The sequence below is a fragment of the Electrona antarctica genome (assembly GCF_951216825.1).
Source record: "Electrona antarctica genome assembly, chromosome: 4".
Lineage (NCBI taxonomy): Eukaryota > Metazoa > Chordata > Actinopteri > Myctophiformes > Myctophidae > Electrona > Electrona antarctica.
Window position 1 is genome coordinate 16,101,102 of NC_136809.1, and position 22,218 is coordinate 16,123,319.

The 22,218-nt window shown below is 43.9% G+C and overlaps 1 protein-coding gene across 2 annotated transcripts in view; it reads left to right on the forward strand.

Moving 5' to 3' along the window:
• The window catches only part of zdhhc5a (zDHHC palmitoyltransferase 5a), a 43,197-nt gene that overhangs the window by 10,067 nt on the left and 10,912 nt on the right, over positions 1-22,218 (forward strand). Inside the window, exons 2-9 of one of the 2 annotated variants that reach the window (XM_079499769.1) lie at positions 2,836-5,740; positions 15,432-15,553; positions 17,620-17,768; positions 17,856-18,028; positions 18,550-18,652; positions 20,266-20,357; positions 21,047-21,173; positions 21,904-22,012. In XM_079499769.1, coding sequence (XP_079355895.1) covers positions 5,571-5,740; positions 15,432-15,553; positions 17,620-17,768; positions 17,856-18,028; positions 18,550-18,652; positions 20,266-20,357; positions 21,047-21,173; positions 21,904-22,012 — 1,045 coding nt within the window. In that variant the 5' untranslated portion in view covers positions 2,836-5,570. Of the gene's footprint in view, positions 1-2,835; positions 5,741-15,431; positions 15,554-17,610; positions 17,769-17,855; positions 18,029-18,549; positions 18,653-20,265; positions 20,358-21,046; positions 21,174-21,903; positions 22,013-22,218 lie in introns of both variants that reach the window. The other variant, XM_079499768.1, reaches the window with a different exon arrangement.

Here is a 22,218-nt window from a genome sequence, read left to right on the forward strand (position 1 = left end):
CTCTATAACTGACAATCCAGTTTTTATTGGGGTGGGGGGTTCAGCTCTATAACTGACAATCCAGTTTTTATTGGGGTGGGGGGTTCAGCTGGGGTGGGGGGTTCAGCTCTATAACTGACAATCCAGTTTTTATTGGGGTGGGGGGTTCAGCTCTATAACTGACAATCCAGTTTTTATTGGGATGGGGGGTTCAGCTCTATAACTGACAATCCAGTTTTTATTAGGGTGGGGGGTTCAGCTCTATAACTGACAATCCAGTTTTTATTGGGATGGGGGGTTCAGCTCTATAACTGACAATCCAGTTTTTATTAGGGTGGGGGGTTCAGCTCTATAACTGACAATCCAGTTTTTATTGGGATGGGGGGGTTCAGCTCTATAACTGACAATCCAGTTTTTATTGGGATGGGGGGTTCAGCTCTATAACTGACAATCCAGTTTTTATTGGGATGGGGGGTTCAGCTCTATAACTGACAATCCAGTTTTTATTGGGGTGGGGGGTTCAGCTCTATAACTGACAATCCAGTTTTTATTAGGGTGGGGGGTTCAGCTCTATAACTGACAATCCAGTTTTTATTAGGGTGGGGGGTTCAGCTCTATTACTGACAATCCAGTTTTTATTGGGATGGGGGGTTCAGCTCTATAACTGACAATCCAGTTTTTATTGGGGTGGGAGGTTCAGCTCTATAACTGACAATCCAGTTTTTATTGGGATGGGGGGTTCAGCTCTATAACTGACAATCCAGTTTTTATTGGGATGGGGGGTTCAGCTCTATAACTGACAATCCAGTTTTTATTGGGATGGGGGGTTCAGCTCTATAACTGACAATCCAGTTTTTATTGGGATGGGGGGGTTCAGCTCTATAACTGACAATCCAGTTTTTATTGGGATGGGGGGTTCAGCTCTATAACTGACAATCCAGTTTTTATTGGGATGGGGGGTTCAGCTCTCTGTTGGGTAAGTGGTTGAGGGGTGTAATAACATGGATATGTCTCTGTTGGGTAAGTGGTTGAGGTGTGTAATAACATGGATATGTCTCTGTTGGGCAAGTGGTTGAGGTGTGTAATAACATGGATATGTCTCTGTTGGGCAAGTGGTTGAGGTGTGTAATAACATGGATATGTCTCTGTTGGGCAAGTGGTTGAGGGGTGTAATAACATGGATATGTCTCTGTTGGGCAAGTGGTTGAGGGGTGTAATAACATGGATATGTCTCTGTTGGGCAAGTGGTTGAGGGGTGTAATAACATGGATATGTCTCTGTTGGATAAGTGGTTGAGGGGTGTAATAATCTAGAGTAAGCCAAAAATAGAGTCAGAGTCAGTGCATGTGATCGGCTTCGCTCTTTGATTTGTGACTCGTTGGGGAGGAATCGAGAATGATGGCCTTTCCAGTTTCCTCTAGTGCCTCCTTCAGTGAACATACCATGTATTGATCCCCCCCCCACCCACCCCAATTCAGCCTAAAGATGCCAATGCCGTCTTTAGTCATCTTTAGTGGTCCATTCGTCACGCTTTGCTCCTTACAAACTATCGTCTGTAAGGAGCAACACAGCCCTTATGGGCTGCTAGCAGGGCTTTTAGTCTTGTTTGAAAGGAGACAATTGTGTGATTCATGCTGTTGTGTAGTCAGCTGTAACCTGACTCCGCCATATGGGGCAGCAGAGAGTACACTGGGTTCCCCCCTCCTGCTCCCATCTGGGAACTCTCAGGCAGACTTGATGCCCGGCCACAAAACGGCCTCAGCAGCAGCTATCCCGCCTCTAGCTGCTGCTGATTGGCCAGGCCGTTGTTCCCAGATGGGAGCAGGAGGGGGGAACCCAGTGTACTCTCTGCTGCCCCATCTGGCGGAGTCAGGTTAAGTCAGCTGTGCTTCCATTTCATTTTGAAGGTATAATATTGTCAGTTTCCAGGAACCGTCTACTGTCTCTGGATCTATAAAAGTGTTTGCACGGTTAAAGTCCCATTGTCACAGTGTTGTAAAACATGCCCAGTCATTCCAGAAGACTGCCTGCGTTTTTTTGTGCTGTAACTGCTCTGGGAGTCGTGTCAATTAAGTCCAGCTCAAATATATTATCTGTGGCTAATGAGAAACTGTCTGAACATAATTTAGTCTTGCTTCGCCAGACGATCAGTGATCTCCACCTACTTATATGACTGGTGACGTCTAAACAATTCAGAGATCATATTGGGACAGAGTCAGGATTGGTTTTCAATAGCAGTGGGCATGCTGTCGTGGCTGTTCTCGCTGCCATTCTAGCCCATATATTGAATGCACTGTAGATGTCCCCAGATGAACCAGTAGGCCGAGATCTCTGATCGTGCTGCTACACAAGAAGACCAGAATTACGTACTTGGTGTATTGCAAAATCAATAAATCCCCAAAATGACCACTCAAAGTAAATTAACTTTTAACGATGTCTTTGATGAACAACAAATAGTTGACCTTTTTAAATGTAGTGTACAGTTGGAGGCCATCGATATTGTCCTTTTCTTTTTGCTGAGGTTTGCGTGATCTGCGCAAAAGGACAGTTAACCCATTTTGGGCGGGAACCCCTTTTGGTGTTTTAAACATTGTTATAATTTAGCTATTGAAAAATAGCAGATCTACAAGCTCATAGCGCCACCGAGTGGCGCGCTACGAGCTTGTAGGTCTGCTATTTTTTTTAAATCGTGAAAATATTTATTTCAGAAAACTGGAGGATTTAGAAGGATTTTTAAAAGTTTTGAGGTCAGGCCTAAATGGGTCAAATGATAAGGGACAATATCGGTGGCACCCAACTGTACGTCCTCATGTAATATACTCCCTTTAACCAAACATATCTGTGTCTCCCTGCCAGGTGCTGGTGTCTCAGCCATCCTACGGGCCTGTGGTACCTTCCAGGTGTCTCAGCCATCCTACGGGCCTGTGGTACCTTCCAGCACTGACACAAACTCCAGTTTACACAAGTGGAATACAAGTACCAGGGAGAACCTGCCGGATTGAGGGCGCTTAACCAAGTTGATCTCTTTGGCCGTACCTAATTCAAACAGGATAGATCACCATGTAGACAAAGAGACGGAAGACAAGACGCTCCTGTGTTCTTAAGTGACTGAGCCTCCTTTTATTTCTGCTCACGGACAAGGAGTGATACCGATATTCACCTGTGGACTTGAATAAACCAGGAATTATAAATTGTACAACAGGCAGTACGTAAGATATCGGCTGGTAAGAGGTGCTTGGAGTCGGTCCCCCTCTCTCCCACACACACACAACTACAGGGTTCGGCGAAGTGTTTTGCGACAGAAGCTGGTCCCCCGGGGGGGGGAGAGTGCTGGATTGCGTTACCGAGGCCTCAATCACACTTTCTCTCGGGGCAAAGAAGCAGCCGGAATGGCCCCCGAACCGAAGTCCCTGGAGGAGACGAGCGGAAAAACCAAAACGTCTGAGAAACCAGCGTTTACGTAACCAAGTGGAGGAGTTATTCTTGGAGAAACACACACAGTGTGCTTAAGCCGGGCCTGGTGTACTACTCGTCCCGTGGCACTGTTGTGACTGTGATTACTATCTGTCTGTAATCTGTTATTTTAAATCCCTTTTCAGAGTGCAACACCTATAGGATTAAATGTAATCCTTCTTTGGGTGTCATTTTACTTGTTGTTTTAGTTTTTCCCCCCAAACAGCTGTTTTTTACATGGCGACTAATGGATGCTGGCCTGGATCCGTTGGATGCCATGCCACCACACTGTCACCTCTCGCTGTGCACCTTGCTGCGTTAACATCCCAGGCACTGCAGGCAGGTGAGGTGGTTTGAAACAGCCACCCACACCCCCGTGGCGCTCAGGGATGCCCCAACACAGGAAAACCAGACAGCAGTATCGGCCAGCCTACAGACCACAGTTATTAATACGAGTTCTGGACTGAAACTGTGTCCCCGAAGGAGGGGGAATTTAAAAACAAAAATACAAAACGTTCTACAGCAGCTTTGGACTGCTGGTCTCTGGGGCCCTGTGACCTTTTCAGCCCGGGACACACATTTGGATAAACACAAGCACTGACGCATAGGAAACGGGCTCAACAAAAGTCTGTTGTACTGGTAGCCACCGTAAACTGGAAACATGCACCGTTTCTGAAACCCCAGAGGAATCATTATCCGAAACCCCTGGTCTATGAAGTGTCTTTGTTTTCTCTCAACAGGAAGTCACAGAGGAAGGAAGGCACAAAGTCCCAGATTATTGTCCCTAAGGCGTCCCCCTCCCCTCTGGGCCACTCTCTCTGTCACATGCATTAGTCTCGCTTTGGCTTTTCTCCCCCCCTCCGGTCTTCACAGATGTCTGCGCTCTGTCTCCCCTCCATGGAAACGGGTTCTGTCCTCTCCTTCATTTCTACCTCTCTGTCAACCCGTTATGCCCAGTCAGTCTGTATGGTTCAGTCATTCAACCAAAGTTAACCGACCACTCCATCGCCTCTTAGCCTGATGTTCTGAATCTAGACACCGCGGTTAGGTTCGCGGGCAGGCTTGAATCAGAATGTATGGTGGGTGACTCAGTCAGTTTGTTGACTCCTACGTCTTTTTGCGTTCATTGAACTCATTAGCACAGCTCGGGGTGATATTATTCACACCATTAAATCACCTTTTCATAATTCTCGCCTAGAGTATATCTGTGCAAAGGAAGCAACGCTTAGTATCCTGTGTTATCAACATAACACAGGGTCCAAATATTGGTTATCGTATTGCTGTATTCATTATCTGAGTATAGGAGCCATATCAGTTTTTCTTGTAGTTCTTATAGTGAAGTCTTTATTTACATAGGGATACCTCATGCTCACCAAAACACTCAAACAAAAAAATGAATATATTTTTGTTGTACCCCACCCATTAAAAATGTAAAAATTGCTTAAGTTTGACGATTTAGACATTCTCTCCGCTTAATTGCTTGCTTCCATTTGAATCCTTTTTGCATTTATTTCTTCTTCCCTCCTTCAGACATTTTCACCTGCCAGGTCTTTTTGTTATTGAGGTGAAAGCAAACTCTTTGCAGGGCAGCTGCACGTGAAGCCTCCCACCCTGGCCTACACACGGGGCGAAGTAATAGAGCACATCAAGGAGTCAAGTGGACATTAGGCCTGAAACGACACTGTCAGTTCATCCCACTAGCTACGATGCAGAAAATGTTGCCTTTGTGTCGCAGAACATTGGAGTGAACGGTCCCCTCCGGCCCCTCTAACCTCTCCTCACGTCTTGTCCTGTCGCACTCTTTCTCTCCGCATCCTTTCTTCTTAAGCTCTCTCGCTCTCTTAATCTCTTCGTTTTTTCAGTTTTTTGCTAATGCCCTGATCGACCCCCCCCCCCCCCCCCCAACAAAAAAAAGAAACATACAAGGGACCACACACACCTATATACAGCACTTTGTGTCTTACTGCTACATGCACTCGCATAGCTGCTACCCCTACTCTGACGAGTCCTAACGGACCCCCATCCCGCACACACATTTTCCCAAGTGCACAAATATCCTGTTTGTGTGTCTATTCCTGTTCCCTTCAACGAGTTGGCTCAACACCCTTCCCCCCTGCCTCACACGCACACAGTAAAGGATGCCGGGCATCGGCCTCAGTAAGAGCGCCGGGGGCGGGGCGTCTTCCTCTTCGCCCCTGCCCCATGCGGTGGCTCCTCCCAGCAGACCCCTGCGGCCCTCGCGCTACGTCCCCGTGTCGGCCGCCACCTTCTTCCTGGTCGGATCCACCACGCTCTTCTTCTGCTTCACGTGAGTAGCGCGGGAGAAGCACACACACACACTCAACCCTATCTCTAAACATTGTATTTATTGTCTCCACCAGGCCGAAGGCATGGGGAGAGAGTATGTTTTGCACTCCGTCCGTCCGTGTGTGTGTGTGTGTGCGTGTGTGTGTGCGTGTGCGCGTGCGTGCGTGCGCGCGCCCGCGTCCGTTACCAGCTAATCTCCGCCACCGTTAAGGAAAGTCTATGCATGTACTGTACTATATAAACTCTTAATTTCCATTTTCCAGCCATTCAGTTAAGAAGAAATAATAATAATTTGACAATTATTTTGGGGGCCCCTTGCAATATCCTCACAGGTTGAGAATCACTTATATAGGTCATCATTCTGTGATTGCAATGCAGTTGTGTCCTGTGATGGTGAAGCTGAAGGTGAATAACGCTTCCTCTCTGGCTAAATGCTCCTCGAAAAATACCTTGTTTTGACTTTCTGTCGAGTGTGTGTGTGTGTACTTGTAAGGGCCAAATGTCTCCAATCCCATGAGAAATAAGACAATTGTGATGACCATTTTCCTGGTGGCGCTATAATAGGCCAATGTGAAAAGGGTGTCATTTCTTCTTATGCCTTGCATGGCAATTGGATGATTTGAGGCATTTTGTTCCAAAAATGTGTTTTGTAAAAATCCACCTGTTGGTGGCGCTCTAACAGGCCAATGTGAAAAGGGTGGGATATATTCCTCAGCCTAGTAGGAAAGTCTGTGAAAGTTTTCACGTAAATTGCACGCTGCGTTCATGATTTGAGGCTTTTTGTTCAAAACGGGCCAATCCTGCAAACAGATCCATTTTGAACACATGACTATAAAGATAGTGTGTAACGATTTGCAGGTTTTTGGACAGAATCTGGAGGAGTAATATAAAAAAGAAAATTGGGGGCAGAGGTTCATTGTTTTTAACTTTTTCTGTGCCATCTACGTTTATAAACGTAGCTAGGCTAATGGTACCTACTGGTATCTACGCGTATGTTCGTAGACAACTGTATACTCCATATATGAACGCGCCGTCCGTCTCTTTACCTTTTAGCATTGCTCCGGCTAGTACGGTGAGCCTCCGTCCCCACCAGCGATGGGATTTTTAAATCCAGCTCTGTTGAGCCTCAATTAAAACAGGATTTTCAAAGCTGAGCAAATGTAACTGGTTGTACTGCTAGCTAAAGGCTGTGAGCTAATGCGAGTGGTGTTGTACTCCTCACAAAGGCCCCCACCTTCCTGAATAACCCGGAAGGGAAACGAGCTCCGTAGAGTGAGAGCAGACGAGCGGCATTTCTTAGGTGTGCGCATGCTATCACTAGATGGCGCTGTGTGTGTGTGTGTAAACGAGTGTGTGTGTGGTCAGCATGGTGAGCCTGTCAGGCCTGTGTGTGTGTGTGTGTGTGTGTGTGTGTGTGTGGTCAGCATGGTGAGCCTGTCAGGCCTGTGTGTGTGTGTGTGTGTGTGTGTGTGTGTGTGTGGTCAGCATGGTGAGCCTGTCAGGCCTGTGTGTGTGTGTGGTCAGCATGGTAGGTCTGTGTGTGTGTGTGTGTGTGTGTGTGTGTGTGTGTGTGTGTGTGTGTGTGTGTGTGTGTGTGTGTGTGTGTGTGTGTGTGTGTGTGTGTGTGTGTGTGTGTGTGTGTGTGTGTGTGTGTGTGTGTGTGTGTGTGGTCAGCATGGTGAGCCTGTCAGGTGTGTGTGTGTGTGGTCAGCATGGTGAGCCTGTCAGGCCTGTGTGTGTGTGTGTGTGTGTGTGTGTGTGTGTGTGTGTGTGTGTGTGTGTGTGTGTGTGTGTGTGTGTGTGTGTGTGTGTGTGTGTGTGTGTGTGTGTGTGTGTGTGTGTGTGTGTGTGGTCAGCATGGTGAGCCTGTCAGGTGTGTGTGTGTGTGTGTGTGTGTGTGTGTGTGTGTGTGTGTGTGTGTGTGTGTGTGTGTGTGTGTGTGTGTGTGTGTGTGTGTGTGTGTGTGTGTGTGTGTGTGTGTGTGTGTGTGTGTGTGTGTGTGTGTGTGTGTGGTCAGCATGGTGAGCCTGTCAGGCCTGTGTGTGTGTGTGTGTGTGTGTGTGTGTGTGTGTGTGTGTGTGTGTGTGTGTGTGTGTGTGTGTGTGTGTGTGTGTGTGGTCAGCATGGTGAGCCTGTCAGGCCTGTGCCTCAGATTAGAGAACACAAGAAAATGGGTCAACATCTGTCACTCATTCTCTCTCTCTCCCCCTCCCTCCTTGTGTCTGTTACTCATTGTAACAGACACAGACTCAAATTGTCCTCCTCAGCCAATCTCCCTCTAACTCAGTCATTCTCAACCTTTTCTGGATCAGGGCCCACTTGGAAATTGTGGAAGCGTTTGCGGCCCACCCACCCATAAGTGGTCAGATGGGTGGGCTGTGTGAATTTTTCAGAGCATTTTTATTTGAATGATCAATCAATCAATTGTGTTCTGTATACACTAAAGATGGAGTGCTGTGATCCCCCCCCCCCCCCCCAAAAGAAGCCAACAACATGATCATCAGGTACTATGATTATACCAGGACTAGGAATTTTTTTCGAAAAAGTGTACAGAAAGTGTTAAAATTATGTTATTGTGTGGCCACACCCACCAGTATACCTGGTTTTCACCTTAGCACCACCCACCTGAACTTAAAGGTGTAGTGAAATGAAAAATACGTTTTTCACACTTTTAGACCATATCCGTGGTCATCATATGGTCATACCTAACAATGGATGCCAAAAAAATGGGAAAATTCTCATTTTTGTGTGTTTTTATATCAAACGTCCATAAAAATATATTTTTTATTACTTCCTGAAAACGAAAACGTGCTGCGTGATGACGTGTCGAGGCCAACATCGATAAAAGCCAATAAAAATGAAGCTCACCCGTTTAATTCCCCATATCTCCGCATCCGTCCAGCACAGGCTGCACAGCTGCTACTGATTTCAGACATCTTCCGTTTTTATTCCCATTCAAGATAACATCCAGAGAGTGTATTACTCGGTTTTAACTTAATCATCACGCTAAAAAATGTATCTGAAAACATTATAGGGTAGAAATAAGCCACATAAGAGTAAACTGGTAAAGCTGGCTGACTATCTGATTTGTAAACAAACATCCACACGCTGTCCTGCGTAGCATAGCTACAAACCCTAGCTACCGTCCCATCCCCTGAAGGGATGCGACGCTCTGATTGGTTCAGAAACTTCATAGCAGTGTTTCAACTTGAGACTTCAAAATAAAATGTCCACCATTTCCGTTTCACTACGCCTTTAAGCCTCGCCCAGGCTGTATAGAGACATACAAAACTCACGGCAACCTGAATCTATAAAGGACAACTTTAGTTTTTTTCAACCAAGGTTCAAGTTTTAGGTTATTAGACAAAGTAAAAGGTGAGTTATTCTTTTTTCATTTGCTGCTTTCTTTCGTTTTAGCGATTTTAGCTATTTTTGACAGGGGGGGTTGGGGCGTTCGAACATGGGGCTAAATATGTCCTTTTTTACAACATTTTACAGCGGTTTCTTTATTAATATTTCCTATAGTCCTACTAGACCCCATGAAATTACATCTGGCCACAAAAGATCACAGGATCTACTGAATGTGAAGGTAGAGGTACTAGGGGGATGCCGTACTGTGTGTCGTAGGCTCAATATGTCACATTCAATAGATCTGATCTTTTGTGGCCAGATATAATTTCTTGGGGTCTAGTAGGACTATATTAAATCACCATATTTATTTGTAAAAAATACATATTTAGGGCCATGTGTGATTCTTCAAATGCCCCCGCCCCCTGTCAAAGATTGCTTAAATCGCTGAAACGAAAGAAACCAGCAAATAAAAAACACTCATCTTTTACTTTCTCTAATAACAACCTAAAACAACAACAAAACTAAAGTTGTCCTTTAAGGTTTTTATCACAATGAAAACTACATTTTCTACCATGATTGCTTTTCGTTTTTACATTAATATTATATTATCCCTTAATATCTTTGTTTTACCAATGATTTGAGGGCCCACTTGCAGTATCCTCATGGCCCACCATTGGGCCTCAGTCCAACGGGTTGAGAACCACTGCTCTAACTGACCTTATTCTCCAGTCTCTAGCGACTTTGTTGGCCTCTCTCTTTCTAGTCCTTCTCTCTCACACACCTGTCATGCTGGGGATAACATGAAGTGTTAATGGCTCATTACAATTCACAACCTTGCCAGCTGACGTAGTCCTGTGACACACAGCCATGCAGGGCTGCAGGCACACTGGAACAGTCTGCTTTTGGGAGGGGTGCAGTAAAAGGACATCTGAAGGTTCATTTCTTTTTTTGTCTTGTTTCTTTTTCAATCTTTTATTTTAATAAAAGATGATTAACCAGTAACCACCTCTTTTATTTTGGCCGCAATATTGGTGAACCAATATTGTACAGCACGTGAATGAATGAATGAATGAATGAATGGATGAATGAATGAATTAATGCATACATACATAGGCGCAATTCTGGGAAATTGCAAGTGTGGTTGCACTGACGCAAGTATCGAGGATGAAAGGCGGGCAAATACAATAGTGTGGTTGTATATGTCAACCACACTAATGAATACTTACTATAATGTGGTTGTTTCTATCAACCACACTAATGAATAATTACTATAGTCTGGTTGTCTCTGTCAACCACACTAATGAATAATTACTATAATCTGGTTGTCTCTGTCAACCACACTAATGAATAATTACTATAGTCTGGTTGTTTCTGGCAACCACACTAATGAATAATTACTATAGTCTGGTTGTTTCTGGCAACCACACTAATGAATAATTACTATAGTCTGGTTGTCTCTGTCAACCACACTAATGAATAATTACTATAGTCTGGTTGTTTCTGGCAACCACACTAATGAATAATTACTATAGTCTGGTTGTCTCTGTCAACCACACTAATGAATAATTACTATAGTCTGGTTGTCTCTGTCAACCACACTAATGAATAATTACTATAATCTGGTTGTCTCTGTCAACCACACTAATGAATAATTACTATAGTCTGGTTGTTTCTGGCAACCACACTAATGAATAATTACTATAGTCTGGTTGTCTCTGTCAACCACACTAATGAATAATTACTATAGTCTGGTTGTCTCTGTCAACCACACTAATGAATAATTACTATAGTCTGGTTGTTTCTGTCAACCACACTAATGAATAATTACTATAGTCTGGTTGTTTCTGTCAACCACACTAATGAAGGTGAAATGTGTGTTCAGTGGAGCGCATATCTCCACCAGGAAGGGTGGAACTCCAAATTTGGTCTGAAGTCTGATGTCATCAAGATGACATCGTTACTCGTAGGTCTGTACCAATATAGAAGTGGTAGTGTGAGCAACGTGACTACATTATGTTACAGAACAACGCTTGAGAAGATTTTCTATTCTTGTCTTTATGTGTAAAATGATGAGGTGGACTGTGAAACTGAACGGACCAGGAGGATATTATGCAGCAGTGACAGTCGGACACAAGGTGTACACGATTGGAGAGTGGAGCAGTAATGTGAACAGAAGTGACCATGTTCAAGTTTACATCTTCAACACAGTGTCTTTGTGCTGGAGGAATTTCTTCCAGGGGCCTCCGATGACCCCTGGGTCATGGAGGGAACCTCACCTTGAGGTTCCCTCCAAGCGCGTGGGCCACACAGCTGTGCTGATTGAAAATATTGTCTACCTCTGGGGAGGGTTCACTATTATGACTAACCCAGGTTGCTGCAACGTGCTTCATGCATTTGATGTCGACACCCATAGATGGTTCAAACCACAGGTTTCTGGGACTGTTCCAGAGGGGAGGAGGAAACACTCAGCTTGTGTCTTGGGGAAGGTCATGTATATTCATGGAGGAAGGAACCAGACTACTGGATGGACTAATGACATCTACAAGTTGGACACCACCACAATGGTCTGGTCGTTAATTAACACCAGAGGAACTCCACCTCCTGCTTCAAGGCTTCACTCTGTCACCACCATTGGGACAAAGATGTTTGTATTTGGAGGCTGGGGGGGTCAGCACTACAACACCATCAGAGTGTTTGACACAGAGACCAACCACTGGGTGAACACGCCTTCTGCACAGCTTCTTCCAGAAGAACGCATGGGCCATTCAGCCTTTACCTACAATGGAGAGCTGTACATATTTGGTGGCTGGAAACCACCAAATTACCATTTCGATGATGTGTGGAAACTCAGTCCAGAGACCTTCTCCTGGACGAAGGTTGAGCCCAAGGGGAAAGGACCGTCTCCGTTTAGAATGTTTAGTATGTTTAGTTTGTGCTGTTGCATGATGGGGGATCGTATCATCCTCTTTGGAGGAGGAAACAAATACCTGTATGTCTTAGACTTCAGTCCCAGCCTCAAGACATTATGTAAACTAGCAGTTATTCAGTACGATCTGGAGCAGTCGGACCTCACACACATCAGGTGGGAACTGGCAGCCATGACTACCAACAGCAACAACTGGAACAAATAACGTGAGTGTTCTTTCTCACTGGATGATGAAGATCTTCACATACTGGCAACACATGAGCAGCCATAGCTGAATGGGTAGAGAGGCCGCTTGGGACAACCAGGGTTCGATTCCCGACCCCCGCTATGTGTCAAGATGACCCTGAGCAAGAAACTTAGCCCCTAAATGCCACTTGGTTATAACTAAGACTTTCCGTTGAGATGTAAAAGATAACTGTCTAATGTCTAAAATAAAATCAAAAATATGTGATTGAGTTTAAATTAATATTCAAAGTAAAGAAACAAAATAATAATTATATATATATATATATATATATATATATATATAATGGGACTATATATATATATATATATATATTGTAGGACCCTCCTACCCCAATGAAAAATATATGTAGTTATATAGTCATAAAATTGGTCTGTGACCCAAATATTTACACTGACCCATTTTATCTTTTGAGGGGTGCTAGCCCATCCTATGCCCTGCTGTGTGTGTGTGTGTGTGTGTGTGTGTGTGTGTGTGTGTGTGTGTGTGTGTGTGTGTTGCCTTGTGTGCGTTGCCTTGTGAGCTTGTAGATCAGCTATTTTCACCTATTTTAAATAATAAAAATGGAACAGCTTTGGACTTACAAGCTCAGAGACGGGAGTTTCCTATTTGGAATGAGGAGCTGTGTAGTAGAAGGATACTGTACTGTACTGTAGCTAAGTGGAATGAGGAGCTGTGTAGTAGAAGGATACTGTACTGTACTGTAGCTAAGTGGAATGAGGAGCTGTGTAGTAGAAGGATACTGTACTGTACTGTAGCTAAGTGGAATGAGGAGCTGTGTAGTAGAAGGATACTGTACTGTACTGTAGCTAAGTGGAATGAGGAGCTGTGTAGTAGAAGGTTACTGTACTGTACTGTAGCTAAGTGGAATGAGGAGCTGTGTAGTAGAAGGATACTGTACTGTACTGTAGCTAAGTGGAATGAGGAGCTGTGTAGTAGAAGGATACTGTACTGTACTGTAGCTAAGTGGAATGAGGAGCTGTGTAGTAGAAGGTTACTGTACTGTACTGTAGCTAAGTGGAATGAGGAGCTGTGTAGTAGAAGGATACTGTACTGTACTGTAGCTAAGTGGAATGAGGAGCTGTGTAGTAGAAGGATACTGTACTGTACTGTAGCTAAGTGGAATGAGGAGCTGTGTAGTAGAAGGTTACTGTACTGTACTGTAGCTAAGTGGAATGAGGAGCTGTGTAGTAGAAGGATACTGTACTGTAGCTAAGTGGAATGAGGAGCTGTGTAGTAGAAGGTTACTGTACTGTACTGTAGCTAAGTGGAATGAGGAGCTGTGTAGTAGAAGGATACTGTACTGTACTGTAGCTAAGTGGAATGAGGAGCTGTGTAGTAGAAGGATACTGTACTGTACTGTAGCTAAGTGGAATGAGGAGCTGTGTAGTAGAAGGATACTGTACTGTACTGTAGCTAAGTGGCGGCGTGTGCAGGTGTAATGAGCTGGAAAACACCACTCATATCGTCTTACATGTGCATGCAGCACGTGCACATCTCACACATGTACTGCATTGACACCTGGGCCCCTATTTATCAACGTTGCATATGAACAGAAATATCCGTAAACCATGTGTACAGTCAAAGTATGGTACTCATGATGATTTTGTGCTTTATTGTATTTAGTGCTGTGCTTAATTGACAATTCTCACAAACCCCACCGGCTTGCGGTATCCTTTGATAAAATATGCACCATGCAATATTATTTTATCCTTGTTTGTTAAGCCACTGCTACAGTACAATCCTTTGGGTTTCTTGTTGACTACAACATTTCGATCAGGAGAACCTCGTTGATCTGAACCCTACTACTGAAACATATACTGCAGTGTAGGTCATTATTTTGCATAAATTAATGCAGATCAGTTATTTCTGCAATGGGTACAGATGTAAGAGTACTGGAACATATATATTATTGTCTGAAAAATACGTTTAGGAGTGGAGGAATCTGAAGAGATTTGTTGTAGAGGGGGAAAAGCGAGCGCTCTGGGGGACACCAGTCAATGAAGTGTAAAGGGCATATTTATACCGTCACTTCACTTATTATTTGGAGGCGTTTCTTTATGTAAATGTGTGGGATTTCCAAAGGCAGATTATTTTTGTGTGCACATGAGCTGCCAAGGCCAATGCATGTTAAATCCTGATTTATTCTGATTAGGGATGTACCAATTTGGCCGATATCGATATCCGATATAATTAATTGCTATTATGGCCGATAACCGATATAACCGATGTCGATATGATTTAATTCTATATTAAAAAAATATTATTATTTTGGCCATTCAGAAAAAAGGCTGAATTTGAAAAAAGCAATGCCTCTTTATTTCAAAACTAGGGATACACCGTTATTGAAATGTTGGCTCATATCCCAACATAAACGGCTTGAATGTAGTATTTCTTTTAAATGTTCCAACTATTGACTCTTTCAAAAGCTTCCCCAGAAAAGAGTGATATCATTTGCAGCCTTCATCATCACAAAAGCCGCCTTCAGGCTTTTGCAAAAAGCCTGAAGGAGGCTTTTACAAAAACTTCACCCGAGTTGGGATATTTCAACTTGAGCAAAGAAAAGGTGAATTTCACGCATTCGAGTCACCCGGCTCCCCTCATTCACGTCTTTGTGTTGTATGTAATCGCACTGCATAGGAAAATATATTTTCCTCCTGTGGGAACTCACCTATACAGGATGTCAGGGGGGGTTGCCAGGACAACAGAGGGCAGACATAAAAGGGACACAGACGATCTCATCTCGTCTCCCGACTCCCCTTTTAGTCCCCGCCTGTCTGTCTGTCTGTCTGTCTGTCTGTCTGTCTGTCTGTCTGTCTGTCTGTCTGTCTGTCTGTCTGTCTGTCTGTCTGTCTGTCTGTCTGTCTGTCTGTCTGTCTGTCTGTCTGTCTGTCTGTCTGTCTGTCTGTCCGTCTGTCCGTCCGTCCGTCCGTCCGTCCGTCCGTCCGTCCGTCCGTCCGTCCGTCCGTCCGTCCGTCCGTCCGTCCGTCCGTCCGTCCGTCCGTCCGTCCGTCCGTCCGTCCGTCCGTCCGTCCGTCCGTCCGTCCAAAGAGCTGAGGTGCATTTCAGGAACAGTCAGCCCATTGAGCTCTAGAAATGCTCCTGATTGTCAAGCATTGTTCAGTCTCTCAACCCACCTGCCCTCTCATTCACCCTCCCTGTCTCCCTCAGGTGCCCGTGGCTTTCAGAACGTTTCTCAGTGGCCGTGCCGATCTACAATGGAGTTATCTTCCTGTTCGTTTTGGCCAACTTCTCTATGGCCACATTCATGGACCCGGGTATCTTCCCCAGAGGTGTGTGTGTGTGTGTGTGTGTGTGTGTGTGTGTGTGTGTGTGTGTGTGTGTGTGTGTGCCCGTGTCTGTCTCTACCTACTAATATTTTTGTCATTTCAAACAGTGTTGAGAGACACTATGCATGGATTCCATTGGTCCATTAATATTTGGATTAAACATAGTCAGGGGCAGGGCCATTGATGGCATTACTTTAACTGACATTTTGCAGATTTGATTGACTGAATCATGTAAAACAGGATTAGCTCAGTCATAGTTTAGCCCAAATCCACATTGGCACATAATCCAACATTAATGTATGCATCTGGGTCACTTCAAAGTAATTATTTTGTGGCTAAATGCTTATTTATATATAAAAGAGCCCAAGCCTATTAAATAAAAATGGATGTTTTCATTGAGTATTTGTCTTGGGTTGACAGGCACCTATTGCACCAGTACAGCATATGTCAAAGAATGTCAAAATATTGATGATGATAATAATAATTATTATTATAATAATATCTCAAACTTACATAGCGCTTTTCTGAGTACCCAAAGAGACTTTACAATTGGTGGCAAGTGGAAGCAACAAAAATAAAAACAATTTTATTAGGGGGAAAAAACCACGCTAAAAGCTAAGGAATAAAATCACAAACGGTGAAAGGAGTTGGCTAGGAAAAGCAATATTAAAGAGGTGGGTTTTGAGGGCAGGTTTTGATAGTCTCAATGTCATGTAGATAGTCATATCCTGCATAGTCTCTCTATGTACGTCTGGGGAAATCTAAATTCAGTATAATGGGCTAGAAGAGTGGCGAGAACGGCCATTAACAAGCCTAGGCCCACTGCTTTAAAAATCATTCAGTTCACCTTCCCGAGGCGGCGGTGGCTCAGGGGTAGAGTCTCAACACAACCATCTATTGATATTTTACAGCACTGTGTGCCTCCGTACATTGACACACTTTATGTTGATGCTGATCTTCCTTTTCCAGCAGCGTGTGTTGAGACTCTGGACATGACAAAACACAGTGATGATTTAGGCCATGTTATCTGCTATGGTGTTGATCCACTGATCCAACTTAACACTGGTTTCAACACAGCCATCTTTTTAGAGTACATTGTTCTTCAGTATGTTGACAAGCTTCATGGAGATGCTAATTTTCCTTTCCAGCTCGATTTGGCACCTGCCCACAGAGCCAAAACTACTAGTAACTGGTGTACTGACCATGGTATTACTGTGCTTAACTGCCAACTGGCCTGACCTGAACCCCACACAGAATCTAGGTTGTATTGTCAAGAGGAAGGTGTGAGACATAAGACTGAACAATACAAATTAATTTACGGCTGTTATCAAAGCAAACCTGGGCTTCCATAACACCTCAACAGTGTCACTGGCTGATCACCTCCATGCCACGCCCCATTGATGACATGATTTGTTCAAAAGTAGCCCAGACCAAGTATTAACTGCATACATTAATATACTTTTCAGATTTCAGAAAATTAACTTTTACAAAATATTCTAATTACATGGGATGGACCTGTATACATTATTAAAGCAGTGCTTGCAACCATCCTCCAAGGCTGGGGAACTTTAGCCTGGCATGCTCAGACTAATATCACTGCCGAGGGCTTTTTCTTTCCAGGTTATGGGAACTTTGGTTTATTGAAATCATGTTTGTTAAGTTCCACCTCAAATATTCTGTTTCAAAGGCCTTTTAAAGGTATCCAAAAATAAAATGTAATTTTACTTGAAAGTAATCCCATTGTATTCAGGTCAGGATCAGCGATGTTGGAACTAGGTGGTCAGACAACCTAACTGTTTGAGCCACAGTTAAAAGCAAAGACCTTTGTCGTCAGTTTTCACTTAGGGAAAGTGTGTGTGTGTGTGTGTGTGTGTGTGTGTGTGTGTGTGTGTGTGTGTGTGTGTGTGTGTGTGTGTGTGTGTGTGTGTGTGTGTGTGTGTGTGTGTGTGTGTGTGTGTGTGTGTGTGTGTGTGTGTGTGTGTGTGTGTGTGTGTGTGTGTGTGTGTGTGTGTGTGTGTGTGTGTGTGTGTGTGTGTGTGTGTTTTGAATGATGTGCTTAGCGGAGGAAGACGAGGACAAGGAGGATGACTTCCGCGCTCCGCTCTACAAGACGGTGGAGATCAGAGGGATCCAGGTCAGGATGAAGTGGTGCTCCACCTGCCGCTTCTACCGGCCGCCACGCTGCTCCCACTGCTCTGTCTGTGACAACTGTGTGGAGGTACGGCCGCACACACTCACACTCACTTACATTCACACACAACGTGACGTGACGTGATCTTACACACTCCTATCTGCTGTGTCCTAGGACTTTGACCACCACTGTCCGTGGGTGAACAATTGCATCGGCAGGAGGAATTACCGCTACTTCTTCCTCTTCCTGCTGTCGCTGACGGCGCACATCATGGCCGTGTTCGGCTTCGGCCTGCTCTTCATCCTCTACCACCGGCAGAACATCGACCGCCTCCACGCTATCGTCACGTATCCTTCTTCAAATGTGTGATCAAACTTATGACATGACGTCCAAAAAACGGATGCCACTTGAAAAGTGGTTAATCACGCGGAAGCCTCCGTCCCCTGTATTCAGCAACAAGTGGATGAAAATGATTGGCACTTCATAAGAGCCAAGGAATATCACTCACAAATAATGTTTCCATGACATGACAAAATGTTTTGGGTCAGGATCAGTAGCAGAACTTGCCTTTCCGCTATATGGGTGCAAGGTAAGCTACTAAAATAATACCCAACGATGATATATTTTAAGCGAAATAGGTCAATATAAGCTCAGGGATAGTAAAAAAACATCTCAACTCGTATGCAATAGGAAAATAGCACTAGAAACAGTAGCCAAAATGTGTTGAATGTATAACTAAATGAAATGAGCAAGTTCTATGTATTGTGCTTATTCATACTGCAACAAGTCTACAATTCTTCTACGTTTCGTCATTGCGTTACTTGTAGATCAATATTCTAGTAATGTTCTTTAACAGCGATCCTCTCAGCCTGGCGGTGATGTGTGTAGCAGGTCTGTTCTTCATCCCTGTGGCTGGTCTTACTGGCTTCCATATTGTACTGGTGGCCAGAGGCAGAACCACCAATGAACAGGTAAGATACAATAATAAAAAAACATACTGAGTCTGTGTTTGTCAACCTGTGAGGGAGGCATAGCTGTGGATGCCACTTCTGCTGCCACAACGTACGAATTTGAGCGTTGAAGTGCTGTCATGTTGCAACAAAGCATGCAGCAAACAATTGCAATTTAATTTTGAAAGGAATGGCACTCGGTGGGTGGCACAGGGGTATACCTGCCCACCAGCACAGGTTCTAGAGGTTTGAATCTACTGCAGTGCATCTGGCTTGAACAAGTGCGTAAGGATTTTTACGTATTGTGTACACCTCTCCCCACTGTAGCAGAGGTACAACAGTGAGAGAAAGTGCTTGGATTGAGGGCTGTAAAAATGGCACATGATCTTTTTCATTACTGTGCGCTTGAAAAGACCTCAAACTTAATTCAGACTAGATAACTCTGAGTTATTATGTTGTAATTCGAATTCTAATATGTTTTTTGGGTCCATGTGCGGCTGATTGATTTACGGATTGATTCTATTAGACAATTTAATCGTATAAATATACAACTCTTCTCTGAAAGCCAAAGCAGTGCCATCATTCAAACCAAAACAAAAATGTCAGGATAACATAATAAAGCCCAAGGGCTAATGCATTTCCAATGTGGTCCGTTAGGAAAGGGGCAGGACAGAAGATCTAATAATCACCTCTGCCTACGTACACAGCTACTGAGTGTATTAAATTGTGGTTCTGTACATCATCAATAAATACATCACTCCTGCACTAAAACAATACAACATCCTTCTATTGACCAAACATCCCAAGCAACAGATCGTCTCAGGAGTTTCTGGCAACCTTCTCCACAGCATTGATTTGCTTCTGCGTACAAAAAGGTTTCCTTGTCTAGGACGGTTACTCTTCCGGGGAGTGGCCCGGCCCCTTTTAGTGGAATAGCTGTGAAGTGAACATCCCTCATCTGGTTATAGTATTTCATTGGGTATTATTTAGAGACGGTAGCATGCCATGAACAGTGTTACTGTATGTACAACTCAATCTCAGAGACTTGATCCTCAACTATCAACCGCCCAATGCAAACTTGAGATCTCATGGGGAGATTCAGAATAATCCTTATTGATGTATTTCTGAGAAGCCGAGCCTACTTCTAAGGTACTTTGTGATACCATTGCACCAGGAACAACCTGTAGGCCACAGGCGTAAAAGGAGTGAGACTGAATTACAGCTTCTATCAGGGTCATCATTGCTAATGCTTTCCTGTCCAAACCTCTTGCAACCCCTGTTCTTTGGTGAGTATAGGGATGGGATACACATTTCGATTAATTGTTAACAGGATAAAAAATAAATATTAATAATATAAATAATTACAAAATAGAATATTTTGAATAATCGTTATTATTTTGGTCACTTTTACACGTGAGTACTTTTTGGGCCTGTCTGCTCTCTACAGCTTGTACAGTATGTTCGCTAACACTGCTGCACAATTCTCCCAGCACAGGTCTATGAAAAATGCTGTTACAAATTGAGTTTATGTTAATGTAATTTTGGTGTCTGCATGAGCCCCTCAAGAAATAAGATTGTCTCTCTCTCTCTCTCTCTCTCTCTCTCTCTCTCTCTCTCTCTCTCTCTGTGCTCAGGTGACAGGGAAGTTCAGAGGAGGTGTCAATCCCTTCACCAACGGTTGTTGGAATAATGTCTCCCATGTCCTGTGCAGCTCGCAAGCACCCAGGTATACTAGTCTGTTTTACACTCATATCACTCTCTCCATCTAGACATCATATTATTATTATTTATACTTTTATCCAATAAACCAGTCCCCTTCATGTTGTCCCCTATGATGCAGTGTCCCCTTTTGGGGGCAATTAACAACATATTATTGTTATGCAATGTTTTTACTACATATTCTGTCCTTGTTCTTCACTCTTACTTGTATTTGTTTGTTTTGTGTACTTTGTTTCGTCGTTGCTGCGGTTCTGCTATGACAGGGGTTCTCAACCCGTGGGTCGCGACCCCTCGGGGGGTCGCCAAATTATTTTAGGGGGTCCCCAAATTATTTTCAAACGAAAAAATAAAATAAATTTTATTTTCACGATTTTTCAAAAATAGCAGACCTACAAGCTCGTAGCGCGCCACTCGGTGGCGCGCTATGAGCTTGTAGATCTGCTATTTTTCAATAGCTAAATTATAACAATGCTTAAAACACCAAAAGGGGTTCCCGCCCAAAATGGTTTAAGGTTATTGTAGCAGTCAATTTATATTGGGGGTCGGGCGGGGCGGGGGTCCCGAGACATTGCCAAAGCATTTCCGGGGGTCCCCGGCCAAAAACGTTGAGAACCCCTGTGCTATGACAACTGAATTTCCCTTGGGATCAATAAAGGTCAGGTCTGTCTGTCTACTAATCTGACCGTGTGTCTCCAGATATCTAGGCAGGAAGAAGCCTGCTCAGAGCGTGTGCGTGCAGCCACCTTTCCTACGGCCCCAGCTCACAGAGGCCCAGCTGGCTGCTAAGATCCTGGACAACGGCATCCAGGGAGAGCTGCACAGGGTAAGCCTTCAGCTAGAAATGCTGGGGTTCTCTTTATGCTGAGTCAACAACAAAAGACATCGCTGATTCACCAGAAACTACAAGGCCTGACAGTGGTAGTGCACTGCTGGGTAATGTGGACAAATACCTCGATATATCGGTATTGTGACGATATTAAAATGTTTTATTTGTATGTATTATTGTTGTTCTTTTTTTGCTAATGGTACAAGATACCAGGTTTGTGGCTCTTTCGGAACGGGAACTTTGGGGGGTGAGGGGTAACATACTCTTTTTTTTTTTTATACTATTATTGTTTTATTGACCGATATGTGATTTGGAAAATATTAATAAAGAAACATTGAACCAAAAAAAAAGACTGGCTGCCACTGTGCCACAGCACAGTGTGTCACATCTCTGAAGCCGGGAATGCATGCACGTCTCCTTGTAGTTTTGCAATCTTTTTCTGTGCTTTTCCGGATTCAATTCTGTGATGTTTTTCAGAAAGACCTCAGGTTTTAGGGTGTTTTTCATGAAACTGCCTTAGGTTTTAGAAGGCCTCGGGTCTAAATGGGTTAAACCGTGTCGTTGTAAGCTTGTAAATCGGATATTTTCACATTCTTTGATAATATTTGCAACATATATTATCGACATAAAATCTATATATTGTTAGTGCTTAGTCACTTTTCCATGCCATTGTTGAAGTGATCTCTCTCTCTGACTCTCACTCTCTCATATTATTCTTCCTTTGCAGTCCAAGTCCAGTCTGGAGATGATGGAGAGTCAGTCATGTGACGCAGAGCCACCACCTCCTCCTAAGCCAGAGCTGCGCTACCCTGGACTCTCCAGAGGCAACACAGAGGGTTAGTAACACTGAGTAACACAGCTCTAACTCAATTCACTGGTCGTAGTAGTAGAGGGTCGGTGTTAGGGGTGGCAAAAAAAATCGATTAGAATTAAAATCGTGACTCCGTTATGAACGATTCAAAATCGATTCATAATTTCCAAAAATCGAATTTTTATATATTTCTTTTTCTGGTTACAGTTACAAGGGGTTTTCACTACATGG